This window comes from Entelurus aequoreus, linkage group LG03, assembly GCF_033978785.1.
Source record: "Entelurus aequoreus isolate RoL-2023_Sb linkage group LG03, RoL_Eaeq_v1.1, whole genome shotgun sequence".
Taxonomy (NCBI): Eukaryota; Metazoa; Chordata; class Actinopteri; order Syngnathiformes; family Syngnathidae; genus Entelurus; species Entelurus aequoreus.
This window is the reverse complement of record NC_084733.1, coordinates 57,472,583-57,488,013: the sequence shown is the minus strand read 5'-3', so window position 1 is coordinate 57,488,013 and position 15,431 is coordinate 57,472,583. Positions and strand designations below refer to the sequence as shown.

Sequence of the window (15,431 nt, the reverse complement as noted above, 5' to 3'; positions counted from 1 at the left end):
CCAGTGCTACACTTGAGAGGGTGCTGCATATACGCCTTGCAGGCAATCCTCTTTTCTCAACAAGTCATCACGGCTCCAAGAAAAAACACAACCAATGCAAGCCTTTAGATTATAGGATGAATGCCTGCTGTCATGTATAAAACCCAGAACCAGTGAAGTTGGCACGTTCTGTAAATTGTAAATAAAAACAGAATACAATGATTTGCAAATCTTTTTCAACCTATATTCAATTGAATACACTACAAAGACAAGATACTTAAAGTTTGAACTGGTAAACGTTGTTATTTTTTGCAAATATTAGTTCATTTGGAATTTGATGCCGGCAACATGTTTCAAACAAGCTGGGACAAGTGGCAAAAAAGACTAAGAAAGTTGAGGAATGTTCATCAAACACTTATTTGGAACATCCCACAGGTTTACAGGCTAATTGGGAACAGGTGGGTGCCATGATTGGGTATAAAAGCATCTTCCATAATATGCTCAGTCATTCACAAACAAGGATGGGGCGAGGGTCACCACTTTGTGAACAAATGCGTGAGGAAATTTAAAACATTTAAGTTTCAGAACAACCTTTCTCAACGAGCTATTGCAAGCAATTTAGGGATTTTACCATCTACGGTCCGTAATATCATCAAAAGGTTCAGAGAATCTGGAGAAAGGCCGAAAACCAACATTGAATGCCTGTGACCTTCGATCTCTCAGGAGTTACTGCATCAAAAACCGATATCAGTGTTTAAAGGATATCACCACATGGGCTCAGGAACACTTCAACAACAGTAACAACAGTTCGTCGCTACATCTGTAAGTAAAAGTTAAAACTCTCCTAGGCAAAGCGAAAGCCATTTATCAACAACACCCAAAAATGCTGCCGGCGTGTGTTGCTGCCATTAAATTCTAAGTTAATCATTATTTGAAAAAAAAAAAAAGTTTCTCGGTTCGAATATCAGTTGAAAAGGATTTGAAAATCATTGTATTCTGTTTTTATTTACCATTTATACAACGTACCAACTTCACTGGTTTTGGGTTTTGTACATGTTTGTCTAAGAAGGCCTCACGTGAGAATCCTGAAGGAAGCTTCACTGCTCACTTGCAACCCAAACCAACAATAAACTTTCTTAGGAACTAACTCTTTAACAGTTTCAAACATAATGTCAATTTTAAATTTACAGTATATTTAAAATGTCATGATTGTGAAGCTTTTGTTTCCAACTAACCATTGAATAACAGTAGCTTAATATACTTTTTATTCTGTTTCAACAGTATTTGAAAGATTAATATATATATATATATATATATATATATATATATATATATATATATATATATATATATATATATATATATATATATATATATATATATATATATATTTATTTTATTTTTTTAATTTTTATTTTTATTTTTTTATTTTAACATTTATCTAGCTGTAAATAATCCATAGGTCTCTTTACACTCTAAAAGGAGCTGCTTCAAGATCATTGTTCAAGTGTATAATGACAATAAAAGGTATATTTTTTGGTTCTAGTCATACAATTATATTCTATGAGGACCGCTATAACACTCTGCTGCCCCCTGATGACAAAACACAGTGACACAAGCTTTCTTACTGAGTTCCCAGCATTTACTTTTAACAAGCTCACAATACTGACCAAAAAGACGCAGAGGACGCCACCACCTACTCTCACACTGCAGAGCATTGACACAAAAGGCTGCTCAATAAGCTGCTCATAAGCAAAAAACAACAACATTGACCAGTACGGACCAATGTACAAAAAATGTGTCTTGAACTCTGTAGTGTTTCAGACAATGAACATGGAAAGGATGCAAAAATGATCATTAGGCGCCATTCTAATTGACTATATTTACACTAATACACATGTTCCATGGGCATCATACAATCTTCTTAGTTACTTATCATGCTGAATCTGTGTTTTTACTGGTAAACATCCTTGTAAGTTTCTAAATACCTTAACTGGCGTATGCATTCAGTTTCATGTTTATCAAAGTCTTACAGTACAGTGGAACCTACAAAGGTTGCTGGTTGACTTTTACGACATTTTAAAAAAAAAATTGTCAAAAAAATAAATAAAATAGATTTTAAAAAACTGTATTAACTGTACAGGTGATGTTTTAAGTAAACATTTTAACATTGTTACTATAACTACAGTATCATACAAGTGTTAAAAAAAACAAGTTATCCACTTTAAAACATACAGTAAATGAATAAAACTACTGTTTCAGGCCAACACAACACTGTTTCCTGTAACATATAAAGAAAATGAATAATATAAAATAATAATAATGTTAAATAAATGTCTAATTGTTTAGCAGCCGGATACTTCCATCCATCCATCCATCTTCTTCCGCTTATCCGAGGTCGGTTCGCGGGGGCAGCAGCCTAAGCAGGGAAGCCCAGACTTCCCTCTTCTCAGCCACTTCGTCCAGCTCCTCCCGGGGGATCCCGAGGCGTTCCCAGGCCAGCCGGGAGAGATAGTCTTCCCAACGTGTCCTGGGTCTTACCCGTGGCCTCCTACCGGTCAGACGTGCCCGAAACACCTCCCTAGGGAGGCGTTCGGGTGGCATCCTGACCAGATGCCCGAACCACCTCATCTGGCTCCTCTCGATGTGGAGGAGCAGCGGCTTTACTTTGAGCTCCTCCCGGATGACAGAGCTTCTCACCCTATCTCTAAGGGAGAGCCCCGCCACCCGGCGGAGGAAACTCATTTCGGCCGCTTGTACCCGTGATCTTGTCCTTTCGGTCATGACCCAAAGCTCATAACCATAGGTGAGGATGGGAACGTAGATCGACCGGTAAATCGAGAGCTTTGCCTTCCGGCTCGGCTCCTTCTTTACCACAACGGATCGATACAACGTCCACATTACTGAAGACGCCGCACCGATCCGCCTATCGATCTCACGATCCACTCTTCCCTCACTCGTGAACAAGACTCCGAGGTACTTGAACTCCTCCACTTGAGGCAAGATCTCCTCCCCAACCCGGAGATGGCACTCCACCCTTTTCCGGGCGAGAACCATGGACTCGGACTCGGCGGTGCTGATTCCCATCCCAGTCGCTTCACACTCGGCTGCGAACCGATCCAGTGAGCGCTGAAGATCTTGGCCAGATGAAGCCATCAGGACCACATCATCTGCAAATAGCAGAGACGTAATCCTGCAGCCACCAAACCAGATACCCTCAACGCCCGGACTGCGCCTAGAAATTCTGTCCATAAAGGTTATGAACAGAATCGATGACAAAGAGCAGCCTTGGCGGAGTCCAACCCTCACTGGAAACGGGTCCGACTTACGGCCGGCAATGCGGACCAAGCTCTGACACTGATTATACAGGGAGCGAGCCGCCACAATAAGACAGTCCGTTACCCCATACACTCTGAGCACTCCCCACAGGACTTCCCGGGGTACACGGTCAAATGCCTTCTCCAAGTCCACAAAGCACATGTAGAGTGGTTGGGCAAACTTCCATGCACCCGCAAGGACCCTGCCGAGAGTATAGAGCTGGTCCACAATTCCACGACCAGGACGAAAACCACACTGTTCCTCCTGAATCCGAGGTTCGACTATCCGGTGTAGCCTCCTCTACAGTACACCTGAATAGACCTTACCGGGAAGGCTGAGGAGTGTGATCCCATGATCGTTGGAACACACCCTCCAGTTTCCCTTCTTAAAGAGAGGAACCACCACCCTGGTCTGCCAATCCAGAGGTACTGCCCCCGATGTTCACACGATGTTGTAGAGTCTTGTCAACCAAGACAGCCCCACAACATCCAGAGCCTTAAGGAACTCCGTGCGGATCTCGTGAGGAGCTTTTTAACTACCTCGGCAACCTCAGCCCCAGAAATAGGAGAGCCCACCACAGATTCCCCAGGCCCTGCTTCCTCATAGGAAGACGTGCTGGAAGGATTGAGGAGGTCTTCGAAGTATTCCCTCCACCGATCCACAACATACTACTTTACTATAAGCTCTCTGTCATCACGGGTAGCCTTCTGTAATGGCATCACAAAAAAGCCATTGAAAAAGTTCAAATGCTTTGTTGGCATGTCACATGACGTCTTTTTCAAAGATAGTTTTGTTTTACATTTAAGAAAAATGTAGGTCCAAATTTGGAGTGTTTAAATTTGGAGGTTGCACTGTACTGTTTATTCAATCTGGACTGCCAGGTGGATATCTCTTGATATGTACACACTACTTGATCTATCTAGGAGTCGTCGTCCTCTTCCACAGGATGAAGCGTGTGCCTCTTCAGCAGCGTCTTTAACACCTCCACCTCTTGCTCTGCCTTATTTAATTTCCTGTGTAGTGTCTCGTTGGCTTTCTGGAGCCTCTGGTTCTCCTGACAAAGACAAATGGAAACGATTGTGATCATATTTGTGGTGCGTTCAAGTATCGGGAGTGACGCGACACTCACTGATTGAAGGGTTTCGCTGACTGGTTGATTGTATTCTTCTTCGGGTTCTCTGGGCTTCTGCACAACAGAAGCTCGGTTCTCCCACTTGGCACAGTGTCGCTGTTTCCTCTGGAGCAGTGGGCTGGGACATGTCGGCGAAGTTGGGGGCGCCAGGACAAGAAGGGACGGATGAGGCCAAGTGGCTTCAGGGGACAGCGGTGGACCCTCTGTCTGGGTGGCGCTGTGGACCCTGTTTATCCCAAAATGCGAGGTGATTGGAGAGTCCGGGCTCCACTCTTTGCTGTCATCAGACAACTGGAAAGGACATTCGTCTGAACCTGGACATAAGACACAAGTGAATCTAATAAGACAAATGATGGTAGCTGGTCTAGCATACATTAACAATCTGCTTGCATGATCTATTTTTCATATTAAATTTGGGTTTCGAGGTGAATTCCTATTGAATGATTGGCTATCTACTGACTGGAAATGGTACAAAATGTAGTAACAATCCAAAACTTTAGAACACTACATAGGCCTGTACTGAAAATGGATACATTTGAAAATGTTAAAACAATTGTGTGGGAAAACGTATTAATAGATACGATACTTTGCCATTTCCAACAGACCCATTCACCAAGAGCCTTATTCCTTAGTGGAAAAAAGCTGCGCAATTGTACGGATTATCTCCCCTTGCCATCATCCAAAATGTGTACTTTGGTGTAGCAACCTTAAAGGCCTACTGAAATGAATTTTGTTTTATTTAAATGGGGATAGCAGATCCATTCTATGTGTCATACTTGATCATTTAGAAATATTGCCATATTTTTGCTGAAAGGGTTCAGTATAGAACAACGACGATAAAGTTCGCAACTTTTGGTCGCTGATAAAAAAAAGCCTTGCCTATACCGGAAGTAGCGTGACGTCACAGGAAGTAGGATTCCTCACAATTCCCCGTTGTTTACAATGGAGCGAGAGAGATTCGGACCGAGAAAGCGACGATTACCCCATTAATTTGAGCGAGGATGAAAGATTTGTGGATGAGGAACGTTAGAGTGAAGAACTACAGAGGCAGTGCAGGGTGTATCTTTTTTCGCTCTGACCGTAACTTAGGTACAAGGTCTCATTGGATTCCACACACTCTCCTTTCTATTGTGGATCACGGATTTGTATTTTAAACCACCTCGGATACTATATCCTCTTGAAAATGAGAGTCGAGAACGCGAAATGGACATTCACAGTGACTTTTATCTCCACGACAATACATCAGCGAAGCTCTTTAGCTACTGAGCTAACGTGATAGCATCTGGCTCCAATGCAGATAAAAACAAAATAAATAAATCCCTGACTGGAAGGATAGACAGAAGATCAACGATACTATTAAACCATGGACATGTAACTACACGGTTAATAATTCTCAGCCTGGCAAAGCTTAACAATGCTGTTGCTAACGACGCTGAAGCTAACTTAGCAATTTAGCAACCGGACCTCACAGAGCTATGATAAAAACATTAGCGCTCCACCTACGCCAGCCAGCCCTCATCTGCTCATCAACACCCGTGCTCACCTGCGTTCCAGCGATCGACGGCGCGACGAAGGACTTCACCCGATCACAGATGCAGTTGGCGGCTAGCATCGGCTAGCGCGTCTGCTATCCAAGTAAGTACTCCTTGTTGTGTTGCTACAGCCAGCCGCTAATACACCGATCCCACCTACAACTTTCTTCTTTGCAATCTCCATTGTTCATTAAACAAATTGCAAAAGATTCACCAACACAGATGTCCAGAATACTGTGGAATTGTTCGATGAAAACAGAGCAGTTTGTATGGTGACACATTGGGTACGAATACTTCCGTTGCCGTCGAGACGTCACGCGCATACGCATCATACATAGACGTTTCCAACCGGAAGTTTAGCGGGAAATTTAAAATTGCAGTTTATAAGTTAAGGCCTCTTTAAAGGTCTACTGAAACCCACTACTACCAACCACGCAGTCTGATAGTTTATATATCAATGATGAAATCTTAACATTGCAACACATGCCAATACGGCCGGGTTAACTTATAAATTGCAATTTTAAATTTCCCGCCACACTTCCGGTTGAAAACGTCTAGATATGATGACGTATGCGCGTGACGGAATCAGTTGATGCGGAAGTATTGGTACCCCATTGAATACAATAAAAAAAAGGTCTGTTTTCATTTCAAAATTCCACAGTATTCTGGACATCTGTGTTGGTGAATCTTTTGCAATTTATTTAATGAACAATGGAGACTGCAAAGAAGAAAGTTGTAGGTGGGATCGGTGTATTAGTACAGCAACACAACCAGGAAGACAGAGATGGATAGCAGACGCGTTAGCCGCCGAACTCACCTTAACTTCCTCCGTCTCGCCGACCGCATCTGTGATCGGGTGAAGTCCTTTGTCGTACCGTCGATCGCTGGAACGCAGGTGTGCACGGGTGTTGATGAGCAGATGAGGGCTGGCTGGCGTAGGTGGATAGCTAATGTTTTAGCATAGCTCTGTGATGTCCGGTTGCTAAGTTAGCTTCAATGGCGTCGTTAGCAACACCATTGTTAACCTTCGCCAGGCTGGAAAGCATTAACCGTGTAGTTACATGTCCATGGTTTAATAGTATTGTTGATCTTCTGTCTATCCTTCCAGTCAGGGATTTATTTATTTTGTTTCTATATGCAGTTAAGCACGATGCTATCACGTTAGCTCCGTAGCTAAAGTGTTTCGTCGATGTATTGTCGTGGAGATAAAAGTCACTGTGAATGTCCATTTCGCGTTCTCGACTCTCATTTTCAAGAGGATAGAGTATCCGAGGTGGTTTAAAATACAAATCCGTGATCCACAATAGAAAAAGGAGAGAGTGTGGAATCCAATGAGCCAGCTTGTACCTAAGTTACGGTCAGAGCGAAAAAAGATATTTCTTGCACTGCATTCTAGTACTTCACTCGAACGTTCCTCATCCACGAATCTTTCATCCTTGCTCAAATTAATGGGGTATTCGTCGCTTTCTCGGTCCGAATCGCTCTAGCTGCGTTGAAAACAATAGAAAATGTGAGGAGCCTTTCAATTGACTACGTCACGCTACTTCCGGTAGGGGCAAGGCTTTTTTTTATCAGATACCAAAAGTTGCGATCTTTATCGTCGTTGTTCTCTACTAAATCCTTTCAGCAAAAATATGGCAATATCGCGAAATGATCAAGTATGACACATAGAATGGATCTGCTATCCCCGTTTACATTAAAAAAATTCATTTCAGTAGGCCTTTAAATGTAGGCATTCCCTGTCAAATCTGCCTTGCACGTATTTTCCCATCAACTTAAGTACTTTAAATCTTATGCGCTTCTGAGGCTGGAATAAGTCCAGCGACCCAAGGAGGAGAACATTTTATTGCACTTGAAGTTTGGATGAGGTGTATACAACACAAAAAAAATGATCAAAGTAACTTCCAGAAAAATCTAATCTGTTCTGATGGCTTCATTGAGACACTGATGAGTTAAGATGGCGGCGCTTCACGGCGGCAGCTTCTTGCAAGTGCTCTGGGAAGTGTAGGTTTGGCAAAAATACCCGTCAATTCAGTCAATTTCATGGCTGGCTCACTGCGTGTTCACTCCGTGATCACTTACGACCGACTTACGATTCTGGATGTGGAGAGATCGGGCCATTTTGGGCTGAAAGATGCGTGTACGGTGGACCTACTCGCTAGCTTGGGAATTCTTCGCGAGCTACATCCAGCAGTGGCCTTTGAAGCAGCGGCGTCGACTACCAGCGGAGACCGTCAACGAAAGAGACGTAAGCGGTGTGCTCGGAAGCAGAAGCGGGGATGTCGGGCGGGGCTAACAACAAAGCTAAAGGCGTTGTTGTTAGCGGGGCTAACGCTAAAGGCTAATCCTCAAAGAAGCGCTAATAAGGAGTCTGTTAAGCTAGAACTAGCCAGTGCCAGGCTGGATAATCCCTGCACACATAGCAATTATCTTAAAATAATATACAACTCACATAATGTTTTTTCTGCGTCAGAGGTGGACATGCATTTTACTGAGGTGGCAAACAATCTAAAAATTCCTGTCATATCAATTCCTAGATATGGTCGAAATTATTTAAAGTGCACTACGCATAATAAACGTAACATTATTAATATTGCTACTACGGATACTTTCAACAAAAACTCCTCAAAACAGCCCACTACCTATAATATGGGCTTTTTAAACATGACATCATTGTCTTCCAAAACGTTATTAGTTAATGAAGTCATTAGAGACAACAATCTTGATGTCGTTGGTCTAGCCGAGACCTGGCTCAAACCAGACAAATTTTTTGCGCTTGGTGAGGCGTCTCCTCCTGGCTATACGGGAACGCATATTGCCCGTCCCATTAAAAGGGGTGGGGGTGTTGCACTAATATACAACAAAAACTTTAGCCTTACCTCGGACCTAAATAATAAATATAACTCGTTTGAGGTGCTTACTACGAGGTTTGTCACACCGCTGCCTCTGCACCTGGCTGTCATCTACCGCCCCCCAGGGCCCTATTCGGACTTTATCAATGAATTTTCAGAGTTCGTTGCTGATCTAGTGACGCACGCCGACAATATAATCATAATGGGAGACTTTAACATCCATATGAATACACCATCGGACCCTCCATGCGTGGCGCTGCAGACTATAATTGATAGCTGTGGTCTTACACAAATAATAAATGAACCCACGCATCGCAACGGTAATACGATAGATCTAGTGCTTGTCAGGGGTGTCATCACCTCCAAAGTTACGATACTCCCGTACACTAAAGTAATGTCCGATCATTACCTTATAAAATTTGAAGTTCTGACTCATTGTCAACAAACTACTAATAATAATAATAACTACTATAGCAGCCGCAACATTAATGCTGCCACAACGATGACTGTTACTGACTTACTGCCTTCGGTAATGGCACCATTCCCAAATTATGTGGGCTCTATTGATAACCTCACTAACAACTTTAATGACGCCCTGCGCGACACCATTGATAGTGTAGCACCGCTAAAGCTAAAAAGGGCCCCTAAAAGGCGTACCCCATGGTTTACAGAAGAAACTAAAGCCCAGAAATTGTCATGTAGAAAGCTGGAACGCAAATGGCGTGCGACTAAACTTGAGGTTTTCCATCAAGCATGGAGTGATAGTTTAATAACTTATAAACGCATGCTTACCTCAGCTAAAGCTAAGTATTACTCAAATCTCATCCACCTCAACAAAAATGATCCTAAATTTTTGTTTAGTACAGTAGCATTGCTAACCCAACAAGGGACTCCTCCCAGTAGCTCCACCCACTCAGCAGATGACTTTATGAATTTCTTTAATAAGAAAATTGAAGTCATTAGAAAAGAGATTAAAGACAATGCATCTCAGCTACAACTTGGTTCTATTAACACAGATACGACTGTATATACGACGGACACTGCCCTCCAAAATAGTTTCTCTCTCTTTGATGAAATAACATTGGAGGAATTGTTAAAATGTGTAAATGGGACAAAACAAACAACATGTTTACTTGACCCAATTCCTGGGAAACTTATCAAGGAGCTTTTTTTATTATTAGGTCCATCAGTGTTAAATATTATAAACTTATCACATTCCTCTGGCACTGTTCCCCTAGCATTCAAAAAAGCGGTTATTCATCCTCTACTCAAAAGACCTAACCTCGATCCTGACCTCATGGTAAACTACCGGCCGGTGTCCCACCTTCCGTTTATCTCGAAAATCCTCTAAAAAATTGTCGCACAGCAGCTAAATGAACACTTAGCGTCTAACAATCTCTGTGAACCTTTTCAATCCGGTTTCAGGGCAAATCACTCTACGGAGACAGCCCTCGCAAAAATGACTAATGATCTATTGCTAACGATGGATTCTGATGCGTCATCTATGTTGCTGCTTCTCGATCTTAGCGCCGCTTTCGATACTGTTGATCATAATATCTTATTAGAGCGTATTAAAACGCGTATTGGGATGACAGACTTAGCCTTGTCTTGGTTTAACTCTTATCTTACTGACAGGATGCAGTGTGTCTCCCACAACAATGTGACCTCGGACTATGTTAAGGTAACGTGCGGAGTTCCCCAGGGTTCGGTTCTTGGCCCTGCACTCTTTAGTATTTACATGCTGCCGCTAAGTGACATCATACGCAAATACGGTGTTAGCTTTCACTGTTATGCTGATGACACCCAACTCTACATGACCCTAAAGCTGACCAACACGCCGGATTGTAGTCAGCTGGAGGCATGTCTTAATGAAATTAAACAATGGATGTCCGCTAACTTTTTGCAACTCAACGCTAAGAAAACGGAAATGCTGATTATCGGTCCTGCTCAACACCGACATCTATTTAATAATACCACCTTAACATTTGACAACCAAACAATTAAACAAGGCAACTCGGTAAAGAATCTGGGTATTATCTTCGACCCAACTCTCTCGTTTGAGTCACACATTAAGAGTGTTACTAAAACGGCCTTCTTTCATCTCCGTAATATCGCTAAAATTCGTTCCATTTTGTCCACAAGCGATGCTGAGATCATTATCCATGCGTTCGTTACATCTCGTCTCGATTACTGTAACGTTTTATTTTCGGGCCTCCCTATGTCTAGCATTAAAAGATTACAGATGGTACAAAATGCGGCTGCTAGACTTTTGACAAAAACAAGAAAGTTTGATCATATTACGCCTATACTGGCCCACTTGCACTGGCTTCCTGTGCACCTAAGATGCGACTTTAAGGTTTTATTACTTACGTATAAAATACTACACGGTCAAGCTCCTGCCTATCTTGGCGATCGTATTGTACCATATGTCCCGGCAAGAAATCTGCGTTCAAAGAACTCCGGCTTATTAGTGATTCCCAGAGCCCAAAAAAAGTCTATAGAGCGTTTTCTATTCGGGCTCCAATACTATGGAATGCCCTCCCGGTAAAAGTTAGAGATGCTACCTCAGTAGAAGCATTTAAGTCTCATCTTAAAACTCATTTGTATACTCTAGCCTTTAAATAGACTCCCTTTTTAGACCAGTTGATCTGCCGTTTCTTTTATTTTATTTTCTACTCTGCTCCCAACCCGGGGTGGACCGCTAGCCTGTTCATCGGATGGGGACATCTCTACGCTGCTGACCCGTCTCCGCTCGGGATGGTTCCTGCTGGCCCCACCATGGACTGGACTTTCGCTGATGTGTTGGACTTTCACAATATTATGTCAGACCCACTCGACATCCATTACTTTCGGTCTCCCCTAGAGGGGGGGGGGGGGGGTTACCCACATATGCGGTCCTCTCCAAGGTTTCTCATAGTCATTCACATTGACGTCCCACTGGGGTGAGTTTTCCTTGCCCGTATGTGGGCTCTGTACCGAGGATGTCGTTGTGGCTTGTACAGCCCTTTGAGACACTTGTGATTTAGGGCTATATAAATAAACATTGATTGATTGATTGATTGACTTGCATTCATTGAGGTGAAGATAAAAGCACCATAATGCGACTCTGACTTAACTTAAAAATCAAAATGGACATCATTGTTTCGTGAGTGCGACCACAATGGAATGGACAACACTAATGTTGGCCATGTTTGGACACCCTGGTACACGGACAAATGTTCAAAGCAGCTTATTTATTGAACTCGGTGACTATTTATTAGAAAATACATCAATTGATTACATAGATTAATTGGCAGTTAATATAAAACTGTCACGCTCCCCCTCGCAAGTACAAACCCACAACAACACACACAAAAAAATCACACACAAACCGCTGTCTAAAAGGTTCACAAACTAATAACAAATTAAACAAAGTTTACTCTTCTACGAAGTTACATTCAGTCGGGAGAAGACGCTGTTGTGCGTGCATACACACACTACATCGTGACAACATAAGAACTGGATGGATATGGCCTTTTCTTATTTTAGTGTTATCCTTTTCAACCCTCATGTTCCACAATTTGACAACACATAACTTCGACTACTTCAACTTTAACAACCCTCAGCCCCTCCCCACATCAGACCCTGATGACATTGTAATATTAATATTCAATGGTTTATGGTTTATACTTCAGCGTATGTGAAAGCTTGAGTCCTACATTGTTTCTCTGACGACCTCCATAAAGTTTTGTAATCAATCAGAAAGATCAAGCAGCTAAAATGCGGCAAACATGGGAAAGTATGGAGAGTGCTTCACATATCACCATCATGCACTGTAATGGATTTATATATGTGTCATTTTAAATTATATATACATGTTTTATAATGTCCACAGCAGGAAGTGTGTTATGTGTGACTGTGTGTTGACTTTATTATTGGTTATAGTTCATTTATACCATGAGTGTGGAAAAGTTGTTTGGATTGGATCATATCAATTAATGATGTGCTCAAGTCACTTGTAAATTAAATGTGTGGTCATTGACCATCGATGCCATCTTCGTACATAAAAGGGTAGCAAAATCTTTCTAATATCATTCACAGGAGACTAAATTTATCCAAAAACACAACGCAAGCCAATTCTCTCGCTAAACTTGTGATGTCTTGTGGGACGCACTAAAGACTTCGCAGTTTGCGCACCCCTAGCGTAAGGTGACAATTTATGTTTGTTTTCAACCGACGGTCTTGTGATTGACTGGTGGTTGCACAGGTTTTTCTGGCTGTTTGGAAGATGGACAATTGATTGTCATTGTGTGCAGACTTTCACTTGAAGAAAAAAAGAGGGAATTATTAAAATATTGAAATGATCCATACATTTTGTTGTGCCTTTAAAAGTGTCCTATATCACACTGGCCCCCAACCACCGGTCCGGGGACCGGTGCCGGTCCGTGAGGCATTTGCTACCGGGCCGCAGAGAAACATGAAATAATTTATAAAAGACTGTATTTTCTCCTACTTAACTTTGGCCTGTCCCACTAAACACACCAACAATCGTGTTTATACTGTAGATGTACAATAAAACTCCTCATAGGAAGTTATGTTTGTTATAACTTTGTGACAATGCACATTAATCAACATATAAATGTGACAGATTGTAGCCAATGGCTGATTTCCATCTGCATCTCATTGCAAAGAAACACTAATTCAGCGTTATAGTCAGTTATATTTTTCATGCACTTATTTTTGCTGTATTTATCTGGCACACGTGGAAAGCCGCTCCCTGAAAACAATGCCTACATTAAACCGGTCCGTGGTGCAAAAAAGGTTGGGGACCACTGCTCTATCAGACTTTAGGGACGACAGCCACTTGATACCCAACTTCCTTAAGTGTATTAATTTTAAAAGGCTTAATATTATTGTAAACTACAATACAGTTTTACTGTCTTGAGTACTTTTAAATGGCAAATGGGTTGTACTTGATAGCGCTTTTCTGCCTTTTTTTTAAGGAACTCAAAGCGCTTTGACACTATTTCCACATTCACCCATACACACACACATTCACACACTGATGGCGGGAGCTGCCATGCAAGGCGCTAACCAGGACCCTTCAGGAGCAAGGGTTAAGTGTCTTGCTCAAGGACACAACGGACATGACTAGGATGGTAGAAGGTGGGGATTAAACCAGTAACCCTCAGATTGCTGGCACGGCCACTCTCCCAACCTCGCCGCGCCGTCCCCCTTTTCTGTTTGTCTTAATTTTCACATTATAAATCAGTGTAATACATGTTTATTTGATAGCATTTCATTTAAAGGCCTACTGAAATGACATTTTTTTTATTTAAACGGGGTTAGCAGATCCATTCTGTGTGTCATACTTGATCATTTCGCGATATTGCCATATTTTTGCTGAAAGGATTTAGTAGAGAACAACGACGATAAAGATCGCAACTTTTGGTCGCTGATAAAAAAAAGCCTTGCCCCTACCGGAAGTAGCGTGACGTAGTCAGTTGAAAGGCTCCTCACATTTTCCTATTGTTTTCAATGCAGCTAGAGCGATTCGGACCGAGAAAGCGACGATTACCCCATTAATTTGAGCGAGGATGAAAGATTCGTGGATGAGGAACGTTCGAGTGAAGTACTAGAATGCAGTGCAAGACATATTTTTTTCGCTCTGACCGTAACGTAGGTACAAGCTGGCTCATTGGATTCCACACTCTCTCCTTTTTCTATTGTGGATCACGGATTTGTATTTTAAACCACCTCGGATACTATATCCTCTTGAAAATGAGAGTCGAGAACGCGAAATGGACATTCACAGTGACTTTTATCTCCACGACAATACATCGACGAAACACTTTAGCTACGGAGCTAACGTGATAGCATCGTGCTTAACTGCATATAGAAACAAAATAAATAAATGACTGACTGGAAGAATAGACAGAAGATCAACAATACTAATAAACCATGGACATGTAACTACACGGTTAATGCTTTCCAGCCTGGCGAAGGTTAACAATGCTGTTGCTAACGACGCCATTGAAGCTAACTTAGCAACCGGACATCACAGAGCTATGCTAAAAACATTAGCTATCCACCTACGCCAGCCAGCCCTCATCTGCTCATCAACACCCGTGTTCACCTGCGTTCCAGCGATCAACGGTGCGACAAAGGACTTCACCCGATCACAGATGCGGTCGGCGAGACGGAGGAAGTTAAGGTGAGTTCGGCGGCTGGTGCGTCTGCTACCCATCTCTGTCCTCCTGGCTGTGTTGCTGTAGTCCGCCGCTAATACACCGATCCCACCTACAACTTTCTTCTTTGCAGTCTCCATTGTTCATTAAACAAATTGCAAAAGATTCACCAACACAGATGTCCAGAATACTGTGGAATTTTGAAATGAAAACAGAGCTTTTTTGTATTGTATTCAATGGGGTACCAATACTTCCGTATCAACCGTTTACGTCACGCGCATACGTCATCATATCTAGACGTTTTCAACCGGAAGTGTGGCGGGAAATTTAAAATTGCACTTTATAAGTTAACCCGGCCGTATTGGCATGTGTTGCAATGTTAAGATTTCATCATTGATATATAAACTATCAGACTGCGTGGTCGGTAGTAGTGGGTTTCAGTAGGCCTTTA

The 15,431-nt window shown here is 42.3% G+C and overlaps 1 protein-coding gene across 4 annotated transcripts in view; it reads right to left on the bottom strand.

Moving 5' to 3' along the window:
- Positions 1-4,206: 4,206 nt before the first annotated feature.
- Positions 4,207-15,431, bottom strand: part of LOC133646666 (RAS guanyl-releasing protein 1-like) — a 96,458-nt gene continuing 85,233 nt past the window's right edge. For all 4 annotated transcript variants that reach the window (XM_062042277.1, XM_062042278.1, XM_062042279.1 and 1 more), the window contains 2 exons: positions 4,427-4,743; positions 4,207-4,351 (listed from right to left, as the gene is read on the bottom strand). In XM_062042277.1, the coding sequence (XP_061898261.1) occupies positions 4,217-4,351; positions 4,427-4,743 (452 nt within the window). In that variant the 3' untranslated portion in view covers positions 4,207-4,216. The remainder of the gene's footprint in view (positions 4,352-4,426; positions 4,744-15,431) is intronic.